Source organism: Meles meles, chromosome 7, assembly GCF_922984935.1.
Source record: "Meles meles chromosome 7, mMelMel3.1 paternal haplotype, whole genome shotgun sequence".
NCBI lineage: Eukaryota > Metazoa > Chordata > Mammalia > Carnivora > Mustelidae > Meles > Meles meles.
The window spans coordinates 1611160-1633436 of NC_060072.1; the positions used below are offsets into that span (position 1 = coordinate 1611160).

Here is a 22277-nt window from a genome sequence, read left to right on the forward strand (position 1 = left end):
TCCACAGAAGGACCTCCCTTGTCCTACCTTGACCTCCCAACATACCCACATACACACATGTGCACACAAATACACAAGGAAGTGAGGGCTGGAGACAGAGTCAGGCTTAGGGAAAGAAGGGGCAAAAAGAAGGGGGCCTTGGAAGGAGGTGTCAGACCTCATTGGGGCATCCTGTAGAAAGAAGGGCAAGTAGGGGGCAGATGCTGCCTGGTGGGGCGCTGAGCCACTCAGTTGTGGGGGTGGGGGCGGAAGCAGAACAGGTATTTCAGCCTTTGAGACATGAAGGTTCTCCGTGAACACCCACTTATCCCGATCATCACAACCATCATCACCATGATCACCACCATTATCACTATCATCCACATTATCTATCAACAACACTACCATCAGCATCGTGATCATCAACCATCACCATCATCAACCATCATCAAGCATCATCACCATCAAGAACCATCATCACCACCTTCATCACTGTCATACCACCAATACCAGTCATGCCATCAGATCACTGACCGTCACCAACCATCATTAATGACCATCACCACCATCATCACCATCATCACCATCGATCATCAGCCTCATTACCATCATGATCAACCATCACCATCATCAATATCATTAACCATCATCGACTACCATTAGTCATCATCACCATCATCACCATCATCATCATCAACATAATCCCATTCATCACCATCATCCTCATCACGACCATCACCATGATCATCCACATGACTGTCAACATGGTTACCACATCACCACCACCACCGCCACCAACATCATCACCACCAACATCACCACAACCACAGCCATCACCAACATCACCAACATCATCACCAACATCACCATCATCACCATCACCATCATCACCATCATGATCACCACCATCATCAGTAACCACCATCATCACCATCACCATCATCAATCATCACCATCATCACCTTCATGATCATCAACATCGCCATCAACTATCATTAACCATCATCACCACCACCACCGTGGTCATCCCCATCATCACCACCACAGTCATCTCCTCCTCAGAAACTAAACTGCAAATGCTCTATCAAGAGAGCCCAGAGACCTTCTCCTTCCCAAATGTACTGCTTCCTGCTCAAACCCCTCAGAGGGGCCCTTAAACTGCTCCTTGCATCTCCCCAGACCGCTGCTTCTGGGAGGCCGGCAGAAGACTGGAGAGAGGAAATAGCGGGGGGCAGCAGAGACCCCAGTGGCCACCACTACCCAGGAGCTCACACAGCTCTCGGACCCTCACCTTCCACGAATAAACTCGGAGATGACAGAGGGCAGGGCCTGCCTTTCCCACTCACACTGCCATTCTTGGCATGCGGTCAGCACAGAGGTAGATGGGAAAGGAAGTAAGAAGGGGAGCTCAGTCCCAAAGCCACCTATCCGCAGGCCACAAGAGTCCACAGTGAAATCCTCCATCAGCCCGGGAAGCAGCTGAGCGCCTGCTAGGGGCACCCAAGGGGCTCCACATGGGTGCATACAGGCCACGGGTGGCAGACACGATGTCCTGGCGTCCTCTCTCCAGGGCCTCCACGTACAGAACCCCGACATCTTCAGGGAAAAGGTGGAGGGAAGGTGCTGGGACCTTCTCATGTCCCCACGGGATGCCCCCTGCCTACGTCCACTGCCTCATGATCCACGGTGGGTCCCTCACTCTGTCCCCACCACTCTCCAGGCTGGGGGAAACCTGGGCCTTTGGGACCCCCAGCAACGGAGAGGCACTGAGGGGCCTCGTGGAGGCAAGCAGGTATTCTCAGAAGCTACTCCACCCTGCAGCGTCTCCTCCTAAGAAGCCCCAAGTGACACTTGGAGGCTGATGTCGCCGCAGTCACGCAGGCTTGGCCCTGTTCCCGCCAAGCCCATCACCGAGCATCTGGGACGCCGAGCAGCTGCAGCCGCGGCCGCCGTCTGCCTGGGGAGCCCCTGGCCCCTCGTCTCTGGAGCTTTGGGATCCGGGGCAGGGCCTGCTGCTGCCTGGATCGGCTGCCCAGCCGGAGAACCACTGACCAGCACCAGAGCCGGGAACGATGCCTGCGGTTCTGACTCAAAGTCTTTTCTGCTAAATGGAGTCGCCTCCTCGGGACAAAGGAGAGGCTGGCCCCTCCGAGACCCGGTTTGGATCAGCTCCGGCGCCCTCCTGCCATGGCATGTGCGGCTGCTTGCTCCTCACGGGCGTCTGGCAAAGGCACCGCCTGGCAGAGAGGTCCTGCCCTCCTTGGAAGGCCCAGCCAGGGCCAGAAACGGCAGCTGCTGGCCAACGTGCCTCCGAGCCCATGCTTGAGAGACCGGCCTGCCCGCCTCGTGGCCTCCATGGCTCCTGGATCTCAGCATCCCTGGCGCCCTGCAGGCTCCTCCCAGAACAGAGGGCAGGGAGATGGGCACAGCCTGCTAACAGACACCCCAGACCGGGCCTGCCCCAGGTCCCCTGGGCAAGCGGCTTGCTGCCCGACTCTGCCAGGGCTGGTGGTGCCCCTGCACGGCCAACCTCCGTCAGGTGGACATGTAGGAGGTCCGTGCGCCTGGGCCTCGGACCCCATGCATCACAGACCCACGCGGCAGGGAGAAGCAATGGCTCCACGGCCCCGACCGGCACCACGTCTGCACGGGGCCGTCCCAGCCAGGCCTGTGTGGGGCGTCTGAAGACGCACGGACGTGATCAAGGCCCAGCGAGAAGGAGGGCACGCATGGTCCTCGCAGGTCCAGCCGTCAGCCGCGTCCGCAAAGCACGGGCCCTCGGCAGACGACGCACCTCAGCTGCAGTGACTTTCTGTAACAACCGTGTGGAGGTGAAGACATCCCAGAAACCGGCGACCCTGCGGTGGGGACACGGCGGGCACCCTCACAAAATGGCCGTGATGATAAAGACCAGGAGGAATCAAGGGCTCCGTCGGCCCCACGAGAGAAGCCAGCGCGATCCAGACCCCTGTGCACACCTGCGGATTGGGCAGGACGTGCGCCATGGGCACGGGCTTGGGGAGTCATCCGCGGGCCACTCCCAGATGGGGTCCCCGGCACCTGCTCCACGCGGTGTGAGCGAGCCCAGACCCCCCGAGGGGCCGTGTGCCCTGGCGCACCCCCACCCAGGGCCTTGGAGGGGAGCATGGCCCTTTTCAGCAGCACAGTCCCGGACAACCTAGACTCAGAGCCCAAGTGCGGGATGGGGACCCGACCCGTGGATCGGAGCCCACGCCGAGGAGTGCGACTGTCCACGAGGAGGAGGCCACGTGCCGTTCTGAAAGAGCTTCAGCAAATGCATGAACACCACCGACCCGAGAGCAGTCTACCGGCACATTGTCCCGTGTGCGCGTCCTGGGGAGGACACGGCGGGCGGCCGGGGGAGCACGGGGTCACAGCACCGCCTGAACCCGTCTGTGCTCAAGTGTGTACGGGCGCACACACTCACACACGCACACTCACACACACACACGCACACACAGCGTGAGCGGAGATTCCTCCTGGCCTCCCTGGGCTCCCCGCGAGGTCAAGAGGAGCCCCCCAGGCTCGCACGCCCAGCTTTGGGCTGCCCCCCAGGATGCGTTTGCTCTGAGCTCTGCACCCGCCCCCCAGGCTTCCCGACCCACCCGCCACTGTCTGGCTGTCACGGTTCCCAGCGCGGTGACACGCCAGCGGAGCGTGGGGCGGGCTGATGCCCAGGGCCGGGGGAGCACAGCGGCGGAGTCAGACCCACGGCAACCTGCAGGCTCGCGCGAACACCTGTGCATCGGGGTCGGCGCACGCCCGTGAGGGCTGCACTGCGGCACTCGGGGACGGTCATCACGGGGGCCGCGGGAGAGGCAGGACACAGGAGGAGCGACCACACCTCCTGCTCGGTTTTCTTCTAACCCTTAAACGGCCCTTAAACAACACGTACCATTTCTAAAAATGATAACAGATCAGCACTGTGCCCCCTGATGCAACCGAGAACGTGCCTTTTCTCTCCCCCGCGGTAGGAGACGCAGGACGTGACCCTCACCGCGTCAACCACTTCCAAGTGTGAGTTCAGGGGCATCGGGCGTATTCACACTGTCGTGCCACCAACACACCCACGGCCTCCAGAACCCCCTCGTCCTCCTGAACGGAAACCCCGTCCCCACGAAACACGACCTCCCCGGCCCCTCCCCCCCAAGACCCGGGGAGCCCACTCGACCCTCTGACTCCACGACCTGACGCCCCGGCCCCTCGTGTAAGTGGAATCTTAGAGCACCTCACCCTTCGTGTCTGACATGTCACTCAACATGACACCCTGCGGGCTGTCCGCGCCCTGACAGGTGTCCGGACGCCCTTCCTCTTCAAGCCCGGATCCTACCCCCGTTCCACGGACATGCGCGTTGCTTTCCGCTCAGCGGTCAGCGGGCTTTCTGGAGGGGCCCTGTCGGGACCGGGAAGGCTGCTGCCTGTGCTCTCCGGACTCACATGGGGCCCAGAGCCTGCGGGGCCCGGAAAGAACCCACCCTTGGCTCCCCGGCCCGCGTCCCCTTCCCTGAAACGACTATCTCGGGAACTTTCGGAAAAACAGCATGTTGTTTTTAATTAGATGAAAAAAAATCCTTCTGGCACAACAACCCCAATTTTCACAGATTAGCGGGCTTTGCGGTTCCTGGTGCTCACTCCTCTACTAAACCGTGAAACGCAGGCGCTGCCTTCAAGATACGTTTCCAAAGCTTCAGAACGCGCCGGCTTCACACCAAAGTTAAGATTTCCACAGTAATGCCACTAATTCCCCTGGAATCAAGCTTAAGTCCAGCGGGACGGGAGATACCACCGTCCCTGAGACCACAAGGAAAGTTGCGTAATCGCACTTAATGACTTGTTTGCAGAATCTTGCCACTTAATGAGGCTACAAGATATCAGGTCCTGGAAGTTCTAATTTGTTCGGCTTGGAAGTCGGCTGTCATGGGAGACGTCTCTGCTCTCAAAGGGTTAGGTCCTGAGCGCCGGCCGGACACAGACGCCGATTCACCAGCTCCCGGGATCCTCCCCAGCCCCAGGGCCTCAAGTGGGGCGCTTTGTGCCTTCACCTTCCACAGCAGCTCGCCGGCCACTGAGCAAACACCTGTCCCCGAGGACGTCACTTCTCAGCCACTGGGACGGTCTGGGCGTCCCCGCAGAGCCCCCCTCGGCCGGGACAGCAGCTTCTGGCCCCCCTGCCCCACAGGATCCCGGGACTGCCGGGGGGCACGCTGGGCCTCAGAACGGCCTCGTGTGTCCGGAAAGAGCAGCCCCGTGTCACAGCCTGTGCTCCCCGGCGGGCGCTGGCGGTGGGATGTGATCCCCTCCACCCGCCCCCGGGGCACGGAGGAAATAAGGAATCTAGGCCGGGACCATTTGGGGAGCAGGGGATTCCCCCAAACCTCCAGCTGGTCTCATGGGGCCACAGGCGGTGTTTCTGCCCGAGAAGGAATAAGGAGAATTCTTCCACATTTGGAGGCGGCACAGGCTGGAGGCGTGGGCAAGCAGCTGGGAGCGTGTTCAGGGCCCCGATGTCAAAGGGGGACGCGTTCACCGCTCCACTGGGTCACGGGCTCCAGGAAACACGTTCAGACACACGGAGGGGGCCACGGGGCTTCACCTGCCCACACCAACGGGTAGAGCGCACCCAGAGGGCCCCCTGGCCGGGGGCAGTGCCTCGACAAGCCAAGGGTGCGCTCCTGTACTCGGGGCCAATGGGCTCTTCTGGGCAGAGCCAGGTATATCCAGGAGGGGAACTCCGCTCCACCTGCCACGTCCGTCCCATGGCTTAGGGACACCCAGGACCAGGGTCCCTGGGCATGGTGGACCGAGCTCCACATCGAGAGGTCTGTGTTCCCCTCACTACCACTTGTCATTGCCCTCGACAGGGGAAACTGAGGCACGGGGGCACAAAATCACGTGACCGAGAGGAGAGCCAACTATACCTAGGAGGCCAGGACGGGAGGCTTGGTGACTGAGGGCCGGGATCAACGGGTCCCCGGAAGGGCGTTAGCACATGCCCCATGCACCGGGCTGCTCAGGAGACCACCCAGACTAGGAGATTTGCACACGACCACGCAGGAGCCCTCCCACCCCACCTTCTGTGGGCCCCCCACCGGGCATCAGTGGCTCAAGGCCACGTGGCTTCAGCTTTGCCCCTCCCCCACCACCTCTGGGGACATGGTAGGACACAGGTGCAGGCCAGGCCTACAGGGGACCGACTCCTTGCCCTACAGAGCAGGCAGGGTTCCCCCCACTTCCTTCCAGCCAGCATGGGCCCAGCAGGCACCCCTGCCTCAGACGCCACCATGGGGCCCAGTCCTGCCCTCACTCTCCCAGACCCCTCCACAACCCATGTGCCCTCCCCAAGCAGTAGGAGGCCTCTCTCCACAGTGAGGGCCCTTCAGAACCTTCCAGACACCGCCTTGCCCTCCCCCACAGCACGGTGAGCTGTCCTCCAGGTGGGTGACCGCACCCAGCCTGCCAGCCTGGGGATCTGAGGCACTCGATGACAGCCCCTGGAAGCAGGAGCCCGGGGGCAGCCAGCAGTCAGGCCTGGGGACCCCCTGCCACTCCCCAAGCTTCTGGCTGTAACAGTACTTTCCGCCCAGGAGGAACTGCCTTCCATTCTAGAAGATTCCCTACGGAACGTGGGGTACGATCTCCCCGTTCACACCCTCCCAGCAACGATGGGGGAAAAACTCAAAACATAAACATTTGCGTTTTGCTCTCATCGCCAAGTCACACCCTTAATGGGGAAAAAGTGCAGTTCAACTAACAAGAGTCAGGATGCTACGGGAGAGCCAGGAATAAAACAAGAATCAGACGCACGTTCTTGATAACTCACCAGGTAACAGTCAAATTGGCAAGAGCCCATCCCAGTTGGAATCAAAAAGTCTTTGGGGAAGGCCAGGCTCAAATGTCAAACTGGTTTTCACAATTTTCTTTTAAAAAAAGAAAAAAATAATAATTTTCAAAGGGTCACGGGCAGGCCAGTTCTCACGGTGGTCCAGGAGCGCATGGCAGGCCCCAAGGTGCCAGGGACAGGCAGTCCTGACGGCGCCGGCTCCCGGGAACGCAGGACACGCAGGATGCCGAAGGCCTGCCCCTTTCTGCAAGGAGCAGAAGGGGGTCCACGAGAGGCAGGAAGCTGCCGGTCTCCCACCCCAACTTCCTGCCACCCGTGCCCGCCCGCAGCCCCCAGGAGAACTCCAGCACAAAGGAGACCCTGGGCCGAGCAGGGCTGGAGCCTCAGCTTGAAGGCGGGCCTGCGCAGGGCCTCTGGCCCAGGGAGATGGCATCAGGCTGGGCCCGGGGGTGCGCCTCCTTCCGCCCCAACATGATGGGCTAACGGTGCCCCCCAAAGACGGGTCTACCCAGAACCCCAGGACGTGGGCTAATCTGGAGTCTGCGCCCTTGCAGATACGACCAAGTCTCCTGAGACGGAATCATCCGGAATCCGGACGGCCCTGAAGCCAGCGATGGGTGTCCTCGCACGAAACAAGAGGGACATGGGGGGGTGTGAGGAGGACCCAGGTGGAGACAGGAGAGATGGCAGCCGCAAGCCAAGGAGCACCCAGGACCGCCAGGACCACCAGAAGTAGGAGAGACACCCGGGAGGACAGAGAGCCTCCAGCAGGAGCCAGCCCTGCCCACACCATGGTCTAGAACGTGGCCTCCACAACCATGAGACCCAGGTGGCTGCTGCATGGGGAACCCCACTGGCGGTGTTTCGTGGCAGAGACCCAGGAAGCTGACGGAGACCCCTGTCCATTCTGATGTCTGTCACGGAGCCCGGGTCCCCCAGCTGAACACCTCTTTGTCCGCAGTTAGCCTGGACTCCGAGGAAGGGACCAGGATTCCTCAAGGGCACCCCCACTCCTGCAGAAGTCTGCGGGGCTCACCGGCCTCCGTCCAGCGCTCCTTGGCCCGGTCCCCGCCCTGAGCCTCGGTGGGTGCCTGGCAGACATGCGTCCTCCTGCCCAGTGTCCAGCACTTCCCACCCCCAATACCGCGGTCCTACCCAAAAGGAGCCCTTCCTCCCCCTAACCAGAAAGCCAGCACCTTGGCCGCAAGCGGAAGGTGGTCATAAAAGTAAACAAACAGCCGTGAAGATGAAAAACGCCGTCGTGCCGTGCGTGAAGCCGTCTCGGGCGCCAGCAGCGGTGCGCGCCTCACTTTGGGGACCGCCGGATTTAAGGGGGAGGCTGTGCGGGGTTTCCGGGCTGCTCCACCCGCCCCCCGACCCGGGCAGCAGCCTCCGTCCTAGCCTCAGCGCAAGGGTCATCGTTCCCATGGCCCCAACACCACGCGAGACCCCACCGCAAGCGTGTGCGCCGTCCAGGCTGTCCCCGAGCCAGGGGGGAGCAGAGCCCCGAGCCAGCACCCCCACCCAGTGCAGGCGCCCCGGAGGCTAGAGGCCCTCATCTAGGCGGGGGGCACGTCGTTCCTCTTCCTCCCCCACTGTGTCTTATAAGGACACCCGTCACGGGATTTAGGGTGGGCCCTGACCCACGATGATGTCGACGCGAGACCCTGACCTTAATTACGGCCGCAGAGACCCTGTCCTTCTGTGGGGCTGCATCGGCAGGCCCCCCACCCCCAAGCACAGAGCCTTGCCTGCATACAGCAGGTGCTGGATATGCGCTCCAGACAGGTCTCTCCAGGCTGTCACGGAGGCAACGGTCCTGGGAGCAAGGTGCCATGCAGGTGCCCCGGGCTCAGAAGGCCGAAGGCAGGTGGGAGGCCTCCAGAGCAGAGTTCTCTGTGAGCAGGGCCTGGTGCGCGGCGTCCGCAGCTGGACAAGACAGGTAACGAGTTAGTAAAACCCGTCTTCTCCAGGCAAAAAAGACCCTGCTTTCCTTTCTTTCTTTCTCTCTCTCCTTCCTTCCTTCCTTCCCAGTAAGCTCCATGCCCAACAAAGAACCCAATGCAGGGCTTGAACTCACGACCCTGAGACCCAGACATGAGCTGAAACCCAGCGTCGGATGCTTAACCCACTGAGGCACCCAGGCACCCCAAAGAACGTGCATTCCAAAGGCAGAACAGCGTCCTCTAATACATGGGGCTGGACCCCGCGGGGCCAAGCCTGGTGCGGGCGGTCCAGGGACAGTGTCCTGGCAGGGTCCTCGCACGGCCTCCCAGAGGGCAACTCACTTGAACCTGACGGTCCCGAGTAGGTGAGGGCACTTGGAAGCAAGGGGCGGGCAGAAGGAGGCCCCTCAGCACAGCCAGCTGCAGAACCCCGCCGTCGGACCAGGAGACCAAGGCCCGGGACAGGCCCCGGCAGCTCCCTCCCGGCGTACCCACTTGAGTGTGCCGCCAAGCAGGGGCTTGTGGGCAGGCAGCTTTGAGGACGACGCCACCCTGAGACCGCCCGTGGGCCCTCCTGCTGCCGAGACCCGGACACACCTGGGCTCAGCTTTCCGGGATGGACACCCGCGTTCCCATGCAGAAACGGAAACTGAGACGCCCGAGGTGAGCTCTGGGCCCTACCAGGCCTCATCCCACGCACCGGGGGTCTGTCCACACAGGGCAGGTGAAGGCCGGCAGCCACGGCCACCCTCCCTGTGCCCGAGGTCCGCACTTGCCCCCGCAGGGACGGCGGCTGCTCCAGACGCGTGGCCTGGCCTTCTGCCACAATTCAGAGGCTTTGGGAGGGATGAGCCCTGAAGGCCTGGGGCCCCACTGCTGGGAAGGCTGAAGAGACAAGTCCAAGGGCGTGTCTGTCTCTCCTGCCCAGAGAGCGGGTGTGTCTACCGTGCCCAGTGCCTCCGACCTACCGCTGCCCTCCACCGGCCATGGAGAGAACCAAAAGCAACTTGACACCTTCCAGGCAAAAGGGGAAACACACACACGCGTGTGCACACACACATACACACACACACCCGCAGGCCAGGCGAAACGGTGGCCCGGGAGCCCACGACCACTCCCGTGCAGCCCCATCCCATGGGAGGCAGGCCACTGATGGCTGCCACCCCGGCTGCCCCGTGCACACAGCCCAGGCCGGACGCGTGGTACACGTGCCTGCCGCCCGAGTCACAGGGGTCACTTGGCCAAGACCAGGCTATGGCGTCACCGCATTGTCCCGCTCGGGTCAAGCCCAGGCGGCGGTCCCAGTCTCTGACGGCTGGAGAGGAGCTTCCGGTGGTGTTCTCGGGCCTCTTGGTCACGCCTGGAGGGGCCGGGACACGTGGAGTGGACCCTCCCTCCATTTCCTACCAAACCGTTTGCACCGTGGGGTCCCGTGCTCTCAGGGATCACCGGGAAGAGGCTGTAGGCACCGTCAGGGTCGCACACCTGAGCATGGCGGATGCAGACCGGGCAGTGGCCTCAAAGACACCCCACACCCGGGAAAACAATCCACACACCCCGACATCTTCCCCGGGCTCAGCCAGGCACGACCCCGCAGGCAGTGCGGACGCGGGAAAGCAGAACGACCCAGCGAGGCCAGGACTGCGGGGAGATGCTGACGCGTGTCCCCACCTCCCCTCCACAGAGGTGACGCCTAGCACCAGGAGAGGAAGGACTGGCTCCTGGACTTCTCGCCAGGTGGCCGTCGGGGAACGGAATGTGTCAACAGCAGGGGCCTCCCAGTTCTCGGCTCAGGCTGGGACGACACCAGTGAACGTCCCCCTCCGCCCCCCGCCTGCAGCCGCGGGCCGCCCCAGTCAGGAGCACTGCCGGAAGGACTAACGTCCCCTGCACGCGGTCACTGAGTAACGGCCAGAAAAAGCAGTTGGGCTCGGCTTTCGCGCACCTGACTCGCCGGGTCTACTTAGAGATGGCGGCCCCCGCCGGGGGGAGCTGGTCCACGGCTGTCCCTGCCCGCCGGGCTCTCAGGGCTGGGCCCCTTTCCCAGGACCCTGGCTGGGTGCCACCGTGGATCTTTGTGGATCGGGCTTGTCCCCACCCTCGGCCACCGCCCCCCCCTTCTGCTGGTCCTGACGCTCCCTTCCTGTTGGGGAGCCCCCTCTGGAGAGACAGTCCCCGTGGGCACAGACACGGGCCAGCCGTCAGCGTCCCCAGGAGGGAGCGGAGGCCTTGCCCTTTCCCATGGGACTCCCAGGAGCCAGGACCCGGAGTCCTGGCAAAGCTGGCGACCACGGCTGAGGCCTCCTCCGCTGGGAGCGGCCGGAAAAGCGGCTCAGAGGGCCGTCGGCCGGGGGCTGAAGGAGCAGAGACAGATGTGAGCTCCTGGAGGGCCGCCCACGAGATCGGCTGGCCTCCCCTTCCACTATGACAGCCTGGGCCTGGCGTCTGCCCCCCGCACCCGGAGCCCACCCCGAGCACACCCGGCCAGGCTGACAGAACCAGGGGACCGTCTGCCCACGTGTGCCGGCGAATCAGCACGGCCCCGCGGAAACCGCACGGCTACCCGGAGCGCGGCGTGGGGTCAGGGCCCCAGCTGTCAGGCACCCCCACGGCCGCCCCAGGCTTCAGCTTCTCCGACCAACCCCTCCTGCCCAGGAGAGGACAGGGTCGCCGCTGTCCAGCGACTGGCCTGCCGTCACCTTGCCATCAGGTCCCCTAAGACCAAAGATCACGTGCACAAGCGTAAGTGAACCAGGGCTCGGGCGTGGCGTCTGCACAGACAGGCTGCCTGAGGAGCGTGAGGGTGCATGTGTGCGTGTGTGCCAGGAGCCCGGGCTGCTCCTGGGCAGGGTCCACATGGAGAAAGGGAATGTGAGCGCTCGTGCTGGTGGCTGTCCCGCTGACCTCTGGCCTCCCGGGCCCCCTCTGTGAAAACACCGCTTCCACAGGTGGAATGTGGCCCCGCGAGGTGTGGAACCTTCCAGAGCCTCAGCATCACACCGCGTCAGGTGTCAGGGACAGGGCGGCAGAGACCTCCCTTCCACCACTCCTCGTCGGGCTGAGGCTGCAGGCCCACGGGACGTGTGCACGCGTGTGTCCGCGTCACGGGGTGTGTGCAAGTGTGTGTCTGCGTCACAGGGTGTGTGCACGTGTGTGTCCGTGTCACGAGGCAGAGCGCACGCGTGAGCGGGGCGAGGCTGTGCCGTCCCTCCTCCATTGAGGCTGTGTCCAGGTACGGATCGCGGTTACGTAGGAGGAAGACGTCCCAGGAGGGCCGGCTGCTCAGGGCAGTCACAGGGTCACCAGCGTTCCTGCGAGACACGGCCAGATCCGTGCACGAGAAAGCGCGAGGGAAGGGCAGCCACATGAGGGGCAGACGCAGGAGCACGGGCTGCTCTCCCGTGCGTGTTCATATCCCGACTCGCTTCACACCCGTCATGTCCGTGAAGACACTTGTCAGCTCTCCGCGACGAAGGAAAGGGGCGGCTTCCCTGGGCCCCGGTCCTGGGCCCCTCGCAGAAGGGTTCTGCCCCTGAGCACACGGCTGGACCGTAAACCAGGTTCACGGCGACCGTCGCAGACTCCAGACGCCGCAGGACCTCACGCATCCCCCCACACAGGGGAACGTTCCGGCGATCCAACCGCACGTTACTTACTAGTCACGCACACGACCAGCCATCAGGGATATGGCCGCCGCGCCCCGCCCCGCACGCCCACGGCCCCCAGAGACGGACACGCACCCCGACGTGGGACAGGCCGGCTGGGCTCCCCCGCGTGTGCTCAGAACGGAGCGGGCAGGGGGCTGCCGTGTGTCCAGAGCTGCCGTGGGAAGTCAGCCTGTGCTCAGCGGCTCCGAATGTGACTGCGTGTGGCCCCTGGCGGCCACCACCCAAGGTGTGCTGCGTGACATCCCGCCGGAAACCTCTGTTCTCGGTCTTCTGCGTTGTAGCTTCCAGCTGCCAGACGCTCAGCCCCGAGACCCCGTTAAGGTGACTGTGGGTTTTATTTAAACCCTTTGTCACCAAGAAATGATCGTAAATGATAAAGGAGCGGGTTCCCTCCAACGCCTTCCGATCCCGCCTGTCCCGCAGCCACGTGCACTCGCCGGCCCTCCAGGAGTCTGCTGGAGTGTGGGGAGAAGTCGCCAGGCCTCGGGTGAGGTCAGGATTGTGGGGACACAGGGAGAGTGCTCGGCGCCCGGCTGCAGTCCTCCTGCGCCCAGACACGCGCCTGTGCCGCTGCCTCCAACGGCCCCGGGCACAGGCCCCGGCTCGGCACTGCCAGGAGCAGCAGCCCCACGTGCGGGACCTTCACTGAGGGGCCCCCAAGCCCTCGCCAAGGCACGGGGCCTCCCGCCAGCCCCCAGCCCGCTCGTGCCTTGGGGACAGGCACTGGACTAGAACGTGGAGGACTGTTCTTGGCTCAACAAGTATTCCCAATGGAACCGTAGGTTCAGAAATGCGCGGTTCGTCCTAATTCTCTGTGCGTTGTTTAAAATGAGCGGACGGCTGTCACAAACACGGGGACGTTCGGTGTTGGCGACGAATCCTGCAACCATGGCCACAATCGGCGATCTGCACAGAGCCGCGGCCCTTAACGGGGGGCCGGTGAGGGGAGCAGACGGGGTCGAGCATGCCCCTTCACAGCCCCGGTCCGCGGTCACCCTTCCCTCTCAGAGTCACTGGCTCACGCAATGGGCAGACGTCCAGTCATGTTTACTCAGTCTCGCTGGGAGCCCGGAGCAGCTGCCGGGCCGGCCAGGGCGCAGGGAGTGCGGGAACCGAGGCCACCCGGCCGGCGCCTGTGTCCCCCCGGGAGCGCTTAGCCAGAGCCGAAGGACAGGCCAGGACACCGTGCTCACCCGTCTCACACACTCCCCTGCCGGCAGAAGGATTTATGGAGATGGACTTCAACCTCCCGATCACCTTCCAGAAACAAACCCGCCCCACTCCTGCCCCCTGCGCGTCCCCAAGCCCCTGAAGCCTGCCGTCCAAGTGGCCTGGCCTGGCTGGGCGTCCGCGCTCAGGCCTCGCTGCTTCTCTTTACCTCGTCTGTCCCTCTCGCTGCGGCACGAAGCATCAGCACAACAGCTGCTCTTCTGCGGGCCGGGCCGCGGTCTGTCGAGTGAATGAGACGCGGGAAGGGGCTCCGTAGAGGGAGGTGGGAAACCCGGTTCGGATTCCCGCTGCTTCCTTACCCCCATGTTCTGAGAGCAAACGTAACCGAGGGGTTAAAGGCAGGGCTTCTGCCTGCCCCGGACCCCGGCTCACCATCGCAGAGGCACTCTGCCCCCCAGCCGCCCGGCTGCAGTTCAAACCAGGTTCCCGAGGTCCCCCAACACCCACGTGCACGCGGCATTCAGAAGCAAAACACGGCCTCCTGCGTCGCAGGGGAGGGTCAGGGTGTCCCGAGGAGCAAGCAGAGAAAGAGCCGTCCTGGCCTCAGGACAGCCCTGCACCCCATACGCACCACGGCCACGTCCAGGGACACTCTCTTCGGCCCTCCGGCTGCTGGAGCCAGGCAGGGCACGGGGACCAGGCCCGCTCTGACAAAGGCTGGACCAGCCGGGGCTGCAGTGAGGGAACCACAACGCGCCTCCCTCTCCGGTCACAGCCTTATTCATCTTTCCAAACAGTAGGAGGCCGACGGGCCAGAGGGGGTGCCACTCCCACAGGGTGACCTGTGTCTCCACACAAAAGGGGAAGTGTGGAGAAATGGCTCCCTGCGGCCCACATTCTTCATCCCCGAAGCCCCAGGCTCGCGGAAACGGCTCCTGAAACAACTCTCCCCCCTCATCGGCAGACAGTGAGTCTCAGCTGCCTGCCTGCCCGCCTCACCGCCTCCCTCCCTGGCCGGTGCAGCGGCTTGCTGGCCCAGAATAGTCCCGTGTCTCCTGCGCGAGGAGGGGCGGCCCCTCCAAGGGGCCACGAGGGGCAGGTCGCAGGACAGGGAGGCTTCTGCCCATCCCCAAACAGCTGGGGCCACCTTTTCAAGACCGGCTAACCAGACTTCCACGAATCTTGGGACTCCCGCAGTCTGTCTGGAGGATACGGGGCCCCTGAGGACGCACCTGCTCCACGGCCCCCCGGCCCACCTCCCCGCTCCTCTACTGCCTGCTAGAGCCCCGGCACGTTCGTATCTGCAACAAAGTCAGCGCCCAGACCGTCTGTGAAGGGCTCTCAAGAACCCGTCCCCGCAAATCCTTCCATCCGTGAGCCCAAGGATTCGCTTCCACGTTGGCCTTCCCTGCACGCAGCCTCTCTGCACCAAGGGACAGCGGCTCTTGCCTCTTGATCAAATGAAAGTGTCCTTATGACTGGAGGCCCCAGGAGGATGGCAGTGTCCCCAAAGAGACCGGGACCGATCAGCTCTCACGCGGCGAGTGTGAAGCACCCAGAGGGAAGCACCCAGCCTCTCGTAACCAGAGCGGGCCGCAGCTTTAGTCACATGGTAAACCTCACCTTTGAAATCAGGGACGCTCCCCTGCATCACAGAAACTCCCCACATGGACCAGCACTTCGACCTTGGGGAGAGGCAGTAAAACTTTAACGTGCGTTCCTTTCCCACAATGAATGCCGCCCCCCACAAGGAGAGCTCCGTGGCAAGGGTGAGGAACAGACAACTGGACATGGCCCAGCTGCCCAGGGACCCTTAGCGGGTCCTCGGATTGCCCCGGCAGAGGACACGGATGACAACGGCCCTCCGGAGGCTCGCCAGCCCTCTGGGACCAACCCGAGGCCGATCCACCCACTCCTGAGGCAGGTCAGGGAGCCAGTGTTGGGGGGAGCTGGCCTCCAAGTTTGGGGGGGGTTTCAGCGGGCCCTTGCAGGGTAGGGCCACACCTGCAGCCAAGCCCTGGGACAGCCACCTCTCCCTTAGGGACCTGGACCCAAATTAAAGGGAGGGAAATGGACACGAGGCCAGTGGAGGTCACCCGGCCTGGGGTCAGACTCCCACACCTACCTGCTTCCCTGGGAAGCCGGCAGCAGCTCTCTCATTAGGCAGGGAAGCAGTTGAATGTTGCAAATCCTTCCTTTGTAAGAACCCAGAGCTAATGAGGATCTGCGGCCATGACCCAGCCACACTGGCTCCCGCCTGTGCTTCGGGGCAGCGCCAGGCAGCACTGGTGGAAAGGTGCCTGCGGGCAAGGGCACCGGCAGGCGTGGGCAGTGGGTGCAACTGGGGGGCGGGAGTGCCTGGGTCTGTGGTTCTGCCAGGCCGGCGAGACTGAGCCCCGCTGTCCCAGGACAGCTGCAGGACAGCCCTGCTCCTGGGCCGGGAAGTTTCCAGGAGTGCCCACCCAACCCTATTAGGACCCAGGGCGAAAGGTTCCCCTGTCCCAAAGAACCCTCCAGGCACAAAGTGTCCAACCACCCAGTCCCGCCTAAACCAAGTCCCTAGAACCAGATGCAGGGGCTGTGAGCTCCAGCATCCTCCCGCAGGGCAAGGGGCGCGCACTCTGCCAGCCACGTCCCCGCTCCCCCAGCCCGCAGGTCCCTGGTTCCGCCCAGGAAGGCAGCCTGGGAAGCAGCGAGCTGCGCTCAGGCCTCCCGCCCCGGCCCTCACTGGTCTCCCGGCCCCGCGCACGCTGCGTGGAGCGCGGGTGCCATCTACCGAGGGCCAGCGGAGAGCGGGCGAGCGCCGCTGCCAGCGGGGCCGTGTGGGGCAGGGGCCGGCGCCGCAGCCTCCGCGAGGGCTGGGGCTCCCGGGGGCGCGAGGGCACCGAGGTCCCCGTGCCCGCCCCGCGCGGAGGGTGAGCCCCGAAGGGCCGCGCGCAGGAAGGTCCGCGCCGGGGCTCCAGGCCCGCAGTGGCGCTCCGCGAGCCCGGCGCGGGCGGCGGAGGAACGTGCCGCGGGGACAGAGCCCGGGGACCGGTCCGCGCCGGGGACAATTACCTTCTTTGAGGAACTGCGCGTGGATCACCAGGACCAGGAAGCAGCAGAGCGCGGCCCCCGCGAGTGCCCAGAGCGCCTTCAGGAGCTGCATCGCGGAGTGCCCACTCGGCCGACGCCCCCGAAGTCGCGCAGCGAAGGTCCAGGCGCCGCATCAGCGCCCCGCCGGGTGCAGCCGCCGCGGCCGCCCGCTCGCGCCCCCCATCCGCCGCCACCGCCGCGGCCGCCGCGACTGGAGGCGCCACTCCGGGCGGCGATGCGCGTCTTTCGGGCAGGGGGAGGGGAGGGGCGGGGGGCGCCGGGGAGGGGCGGCGGGGCGGGGAGGTTAGCAGAAAGTCTCCGGCCGCGGCGGCCGCCGCTCCGGCCACTCGGCCACCATCGCGGGCTGCGGGGCGCCGGGGGCCCGGGCGCGGGGGGGCGGCCGCCGCGGCCCCATGAATCAGCCCCGCCGCCGCCCCCGGAGCCGCGCCGCCCGCAGGGCCCGGACGGCGGGCCGCGGATTGCGCAACGGCCGGCGGCGCGGGGGGGTCCTGCGCGCCCCGGGCCCTCCGCCGCCGCTCCGCGCCTCCTGCCTCCCCTCCTCCTCTTCCTCCTCCTCCTCCTCCTCTTCCTCCTCCTCTTCCTCCGCCTCCGCCTTCGCCTCCGCCTCCGCCGCCGCGCTCGCTCCGGCCGGGGCTCAGGGGGCCGCGCCGCCGCCGCGGAGAGCCGGACTCGGGGCCGGGGCTGCGCGCAGGGCGCGGGGCCGCCGCACCATCGCCGCCGCCGGGGCCCGGCCGAACCCGCCGAGATCCAACTTGCGCGGCCCGGGGCTGGCGGGCCGGTCGCCCCCGGACGGGGCCGGCCTCCGCGCTCCCCGGAGCCCGCGCCTCCGCCGCTGCGGTCGGACGAGGCCCGGGCCGGCGCTTCCGCGGGCCGCCCGCCCTGGTCGGCGCTGCCGGGGCCGGGGCCGGGGCGGGAGCGGGGCGGGTGGCGGGGCCGGCGCTGGTGCCGGTGGCGGCGGCGGCGGCCGCGCCGACAGGTGGGGCCCGCGACGCTGCGCGCCTCGCCGCCCGCGGGAAGCCGCTGCTCCGGCCCGGCGGCGCGCGCCCGCTCGCTCCCTCGCTCGCTCGGCCCCTTTTGGGGAGGCGGCCCGCGCGGCGCTCGGACTCCGGCCCGCGCCCGCCGCCGTCTGCGCTCCGCCCGGTCCGCGGAGCCGCCGATGCGCACTGGGCCGCGCAGGGGACCCGGGGGACCCCCCGCCGCCCTGCAGCGCCCCCGCCTGGCGCGCCGGCGGGTCAGGCGGGGCCTGTCCAGCCGAAAACCGCGGGTCGGGCTCCACCTAGGTGCGCAGGGGCCTCACTGCAGAGCCTCCGCGGCGGGCGCCGGAGCGGGGCGGGCGGCCTCGGGCGCGCCCAGCCCCCTCGCACCCCGCGGACCGCGGCGGGCGGGGAGGACCGGGGCCGAGGCCTCAGGCCTGCCCAGGGATGACCCACAGCGGCTTCTGAAAAACGGCACCTCTGCCCGGAGACACACACGCGCACAAACACACCACGGTCGGGGGCTGGTACCGGAGAGCCTCCAGGCCAGCCGCGAGGCGCTGGAGCGCATGGGCGCACAGTAGATGCCTGGGGACTGCTCTGGATGGAACAGCGGGCACCGTCCTCCCGCCTCTAGGCAGGGCCAGTATTTCTCTCTGGCCGATTTTCCTCACCTCCCCGTGCCCTGGGCCAGGACCATCCGTGTCCCGTTCAGAGTGGCGCTAGGAGGCCAGTGGGGTGGGCCTCCAGGCAGTTTTGCCTGAACTGAATTAAACGTCCAGCGAAGAGCTTTGGATGTGGATCCGGTGCCTTGTTAGAGGTGGGTGGGGGGCAAGGGCCTCCCGGGGGCAGAGGATCCTTTTGAGTATGAGGTAGGCCTGGAGACACAGTGCAGGGCTCACATGAAGGCTCTTTTCTTCCTGCCCAGACATCTGTGTACCGGGAAGGAAAGGCCAGACCTGGAAGGGGCTCCTAGAGGTCAGCTAGGTCTAGCCCCTGAGAGTCCACGTGGGGAACCTGGAGTCCAGGAGGCAGGCAGGGGCTCCGATGGCAGGTACGCTGCTCCGACATAGAGCAGGCCAGGATGAGAGCCTGACTTGCTCCTGTCTGCCTCCCTCGAGGCCACTGGGCCGGCCTGATCAGAGAAGCTGCCTGACAGTCAATTGCATGCCTGCGGGGGGTGTCATTCCTCAAGCCCCGCCCCCTCCCGGAAGCCTGGGAGAAAGAACGCCAGTCCAGACCCTCCCCTGGAGAAGTGGCTTTGTCTCACCCCAGCCAGGGACTCGGGACCTCAGAGACGGCTGATGCTCTCCAGCCCCGTCTCAGAGCCCTATCTCCGGTCCAGCACCTCTGCCTTCACCCTCGAGACACTGTCCCATGATGCCCTACCTGTAGCAATCACGTGGGGACCCGCCCTGCCTGGTGTGCACAGCCTGACCTCCACCAAGGTCATTGCCTTCATCCCTCACGTGGAGCAGAGCAGGTCCACTCCAGAAGGCGTGAGGGTCACCGGGGTGCTTATTTTACACACACACCTGGGACCCCAAAGGGACCTCCATTGGGAAACAGAGCCCACCTCTCGCATCCTCTGTGTTCCCGACCAGGTGTGTATTATTTGAAATTTTGGAAATTGAAAAATATTTTAAATTTGCCAGGGGAACTTTAAAAACCTAACCATCTGGAGGCTCCTTCTGTAAAGGGAATTGAAGAAAAGGAAGTTCGTAAAGAGAAGCACGCAGGCATTTATGTCCAATGGTAGAACAGGAAGACCTGTGTGTCCAGCCGTGGGGACCCTCAGAGCACCGTCCTCCTCTGGGCCCCGAGAACTTCCACCAGTGAATGGACGTGGCATTGCTTGTACCCTTAGAGCAGGTAAGGGGGATCCCGTGGCCGGCGCCCAGCAGGGCCGGTTAACAGTGCATATCACGGAGGCCCGCGGTGCCCCAGCAAAGTCTGTTCAGAAGGGCAGTGCGAGCCCCCACGCAGACCTTGAAAGGAGACGAACAGTTCTGACCACAAAGACATTTTCAGAAACAATAAAACCGTAATGGTGTTGGGAATCAAGAACAAGAACGATCTGTAGGCCAGAAAGGCTGAGAAATTCTGGAACCAGTGGCTGCAGGAAAGGGGCTGCCGTTGGAGCTGCCTGAAGGGTGCCCAGGTCCTCCCCCACCAGCCCCCGTGTTGACAAAGGAGGAAGCAGTGCGTCCAAGGGACGGGGCACGTGCTCACCAGGCGGACGCTCGCTGGGAAGGGCTTCATTTCCAAAGCATGGGGTTGGTTGGCTGCCTGCTCCATCACACACAGCTGGTGTCAGACAAATTTAGTTCAGGCCTGTGAGAGGGGAGTGCTGTCCAAACAGAGAGCTGGCCTCCACCTGGGAGGGTCCCCCGGAGTGCCAAAGCCATAAGACCCTGGATGGATAAATTGTGCATTTTGTTGAATGTGTCTCTAACTTACAACTGGCGTTACCTTCCATTGGACACGTAGGCAGGAAACACAATAGTTTAGGTAAAACTGTCATTCTGCCGTTAACAGAAATCACAGTGATCTTCGTATCGCATTACAGCTCTCGAAATATTGCAAAATACCGTTTATGTTCACCCTGACTTCAAATTACAGTTGTCCCACTGCCAGACATTTGTACGTAAAGTTTTAATAAAGCAAACGTACAACTATATCAAAATCCACTTTCCTACATTTGGTAAAACTCGTGTCGATATAATTGGTTTTCTGGGTATTCTTACATATTTCTATATTATTCTGAGAAGGGTCCCAGTGACCTCCCCAGTTTACACAAACAGGACTGCGAAACACCCTCCACCCCAGAATCTTGCAGTCAAGCAAGAAGCCTGCTGGGCTCCACCAGGCAGAGGCGACCAGTCACTGCACACACCTCAGCCTTTGTTTCTAGACAGAGGGGACCCAGCGAGCAGGCAGGACCAGAACCATAGTTGCAGAAAGGCAGTGGCATGAACAGAAAGGAAGGCTGAGGACATGGACACCCTACATCAGATGATGAGGTGGCAGAGATCAGAAGTGATTCAGGGAAAAGTGAAATCGTAATGATCATTCTAAGTAGTGTCATTCAGGCTACTGTGCAGAAAAGGAAACCGAGAGCAGGAGGAAGTCTGGAAATGCACGTGCCAACCAACGTTGCGCTGTGGGGCATTGCCGAAGACCAGGGTGCGGAAAACACGTCAAAGCTGTGTCCCTGAACAATGTGCAAGGGGAAAGAGCCACGAAAAGGTAGGTGAAAGTCAACACACATGGGGTCTATCCTGGGTGCCAACCTTCCCCTCACTAGAAATTCTACAGGAGCAAAATAAAGGCAACAGAGAGGAGAAATAGTCAAAAAATGAACACGTATCTTCACATAGCAGGGGCCCCCAAGTTCTGAACAGATCCAAACGGGGAGGGCAGACCCAAGAAATGCAAGAAACCCTCAAAATTGCGCAGAATGAAAAGAACACCGAGAGCAATCAATGACTTCTCATTAGCAGCCCCGGCTTCTGGGCACCACGGGGGCAGGTTCTTGAAGTTTAGGCGGGAAAAGACAACCTCGTCTGGATTTTTTATACCCAGCTGAACTGTCCACACCGCAAACCACTGACGGGCATTTGGAAGTTCAGCTTCCCAGTGTCGGGCCCCAAACAGAAAGCTGGCCCAGAAGGACACTCCAGCAGCCAAGGAAATCCAGAAACGGGACGTGGGATACGGGATCAAGGGGAAGGCAGCCTCTGGGGCTCTTCAGAAGTACAATAAACTGTACAGAATATGCGTACAGACACACTCCGCCCTCACACGGAGAAGGACCTCCTCCACGATAAAGCCTTTCTCCAAGAGTGAGCCACAAGTCTGGGCTCTGCATAAAATTTGGGGAGCAGGGCTGTAACAGCCATGTTTTCATTTCCGAGTTTGAAAATCAAGGTGCAGATAAAGCTCAGGAAATTACGCAAAGTAGAAGAATAAGCAGAAATTCTCAAGTCTTCGTTCTTTACCATTATGTGGAAAAGTTAGGTGGAAAGTTTAACTGGAGAGTGGGCTTTGCGCCTTCTTCCCTGCTCAGAACACGGAGGGTAGGTGCTGGTCAGCAGTGGCGAGTCACCAGGTGTCAGAATGCACCTACAATCAGAAGGTCAGGTAAAAAGAAGTAAGTAAAAATTGCAGTGGAAAGACCAGAATGGAAAAAGAGTACACTATGAGCCGTTTTATTCCTGGGGAAAGGGTCAGGGAGGTAGAATCTTGTTTTTCATTTTGAACCTTCATCTGTTAACTTGAATATTTTTTTAACTTGCAGATCATGCGATGTTCTGTGATTTGAGGAAACCTAGTGTCCCGAAGATAACACGGAGTGTGTTCTATCCACACCATGTAGCAGTTGGCACGCGTCAAAGAGAGTCAGGTGATGGTACCCACGTCCCTGGGTAGGCGTGTGCCTGTATCCATCTGCGGGCCCGGTTCAATGATGCAAATGCCCACACTTTCTAATAGCAAAGGCATGAGAGTAGACGGGGTGGGACCTTGGCCTCGGTTAATGGGGATAAGTCATCTCAGTGGAGGGGAGTCAAGGTGGCCTCAC

The 22277-nt window shown here is 62.9% G+C and overlaps 1 protein-coding gene across 2 annotated transcripts in view; it reads right to left on the reverse strand.

Annotated features, from left to right (window-relative positions):
• TAFA5 (TAFA chemokine like family member 5) overlaps positions 1-22277 on the reverse strand; it is a 166912-nt gene that overhangs the window by 81062 nt on the left and 63573 nt on the right. The window contains exon 1 of one of the 2 annotated variants that reach the window (XM_046010649.1): positions 16683-16899. The exons of the other annotated variant lie outside the window; for it this stretch is intronic. Within the exon in view, the coding sequence (XP_045866605.1) occupies positions 16683-16773 (91 nt within the window). The 5' untranslated portion in view covers positions 16774-16899. Of the gene's footprint in view, positions 1-16682; positions 16900-22277 lie in introns of those variants that run through there. 2 annotated transcript variants of the gene reach the window in all.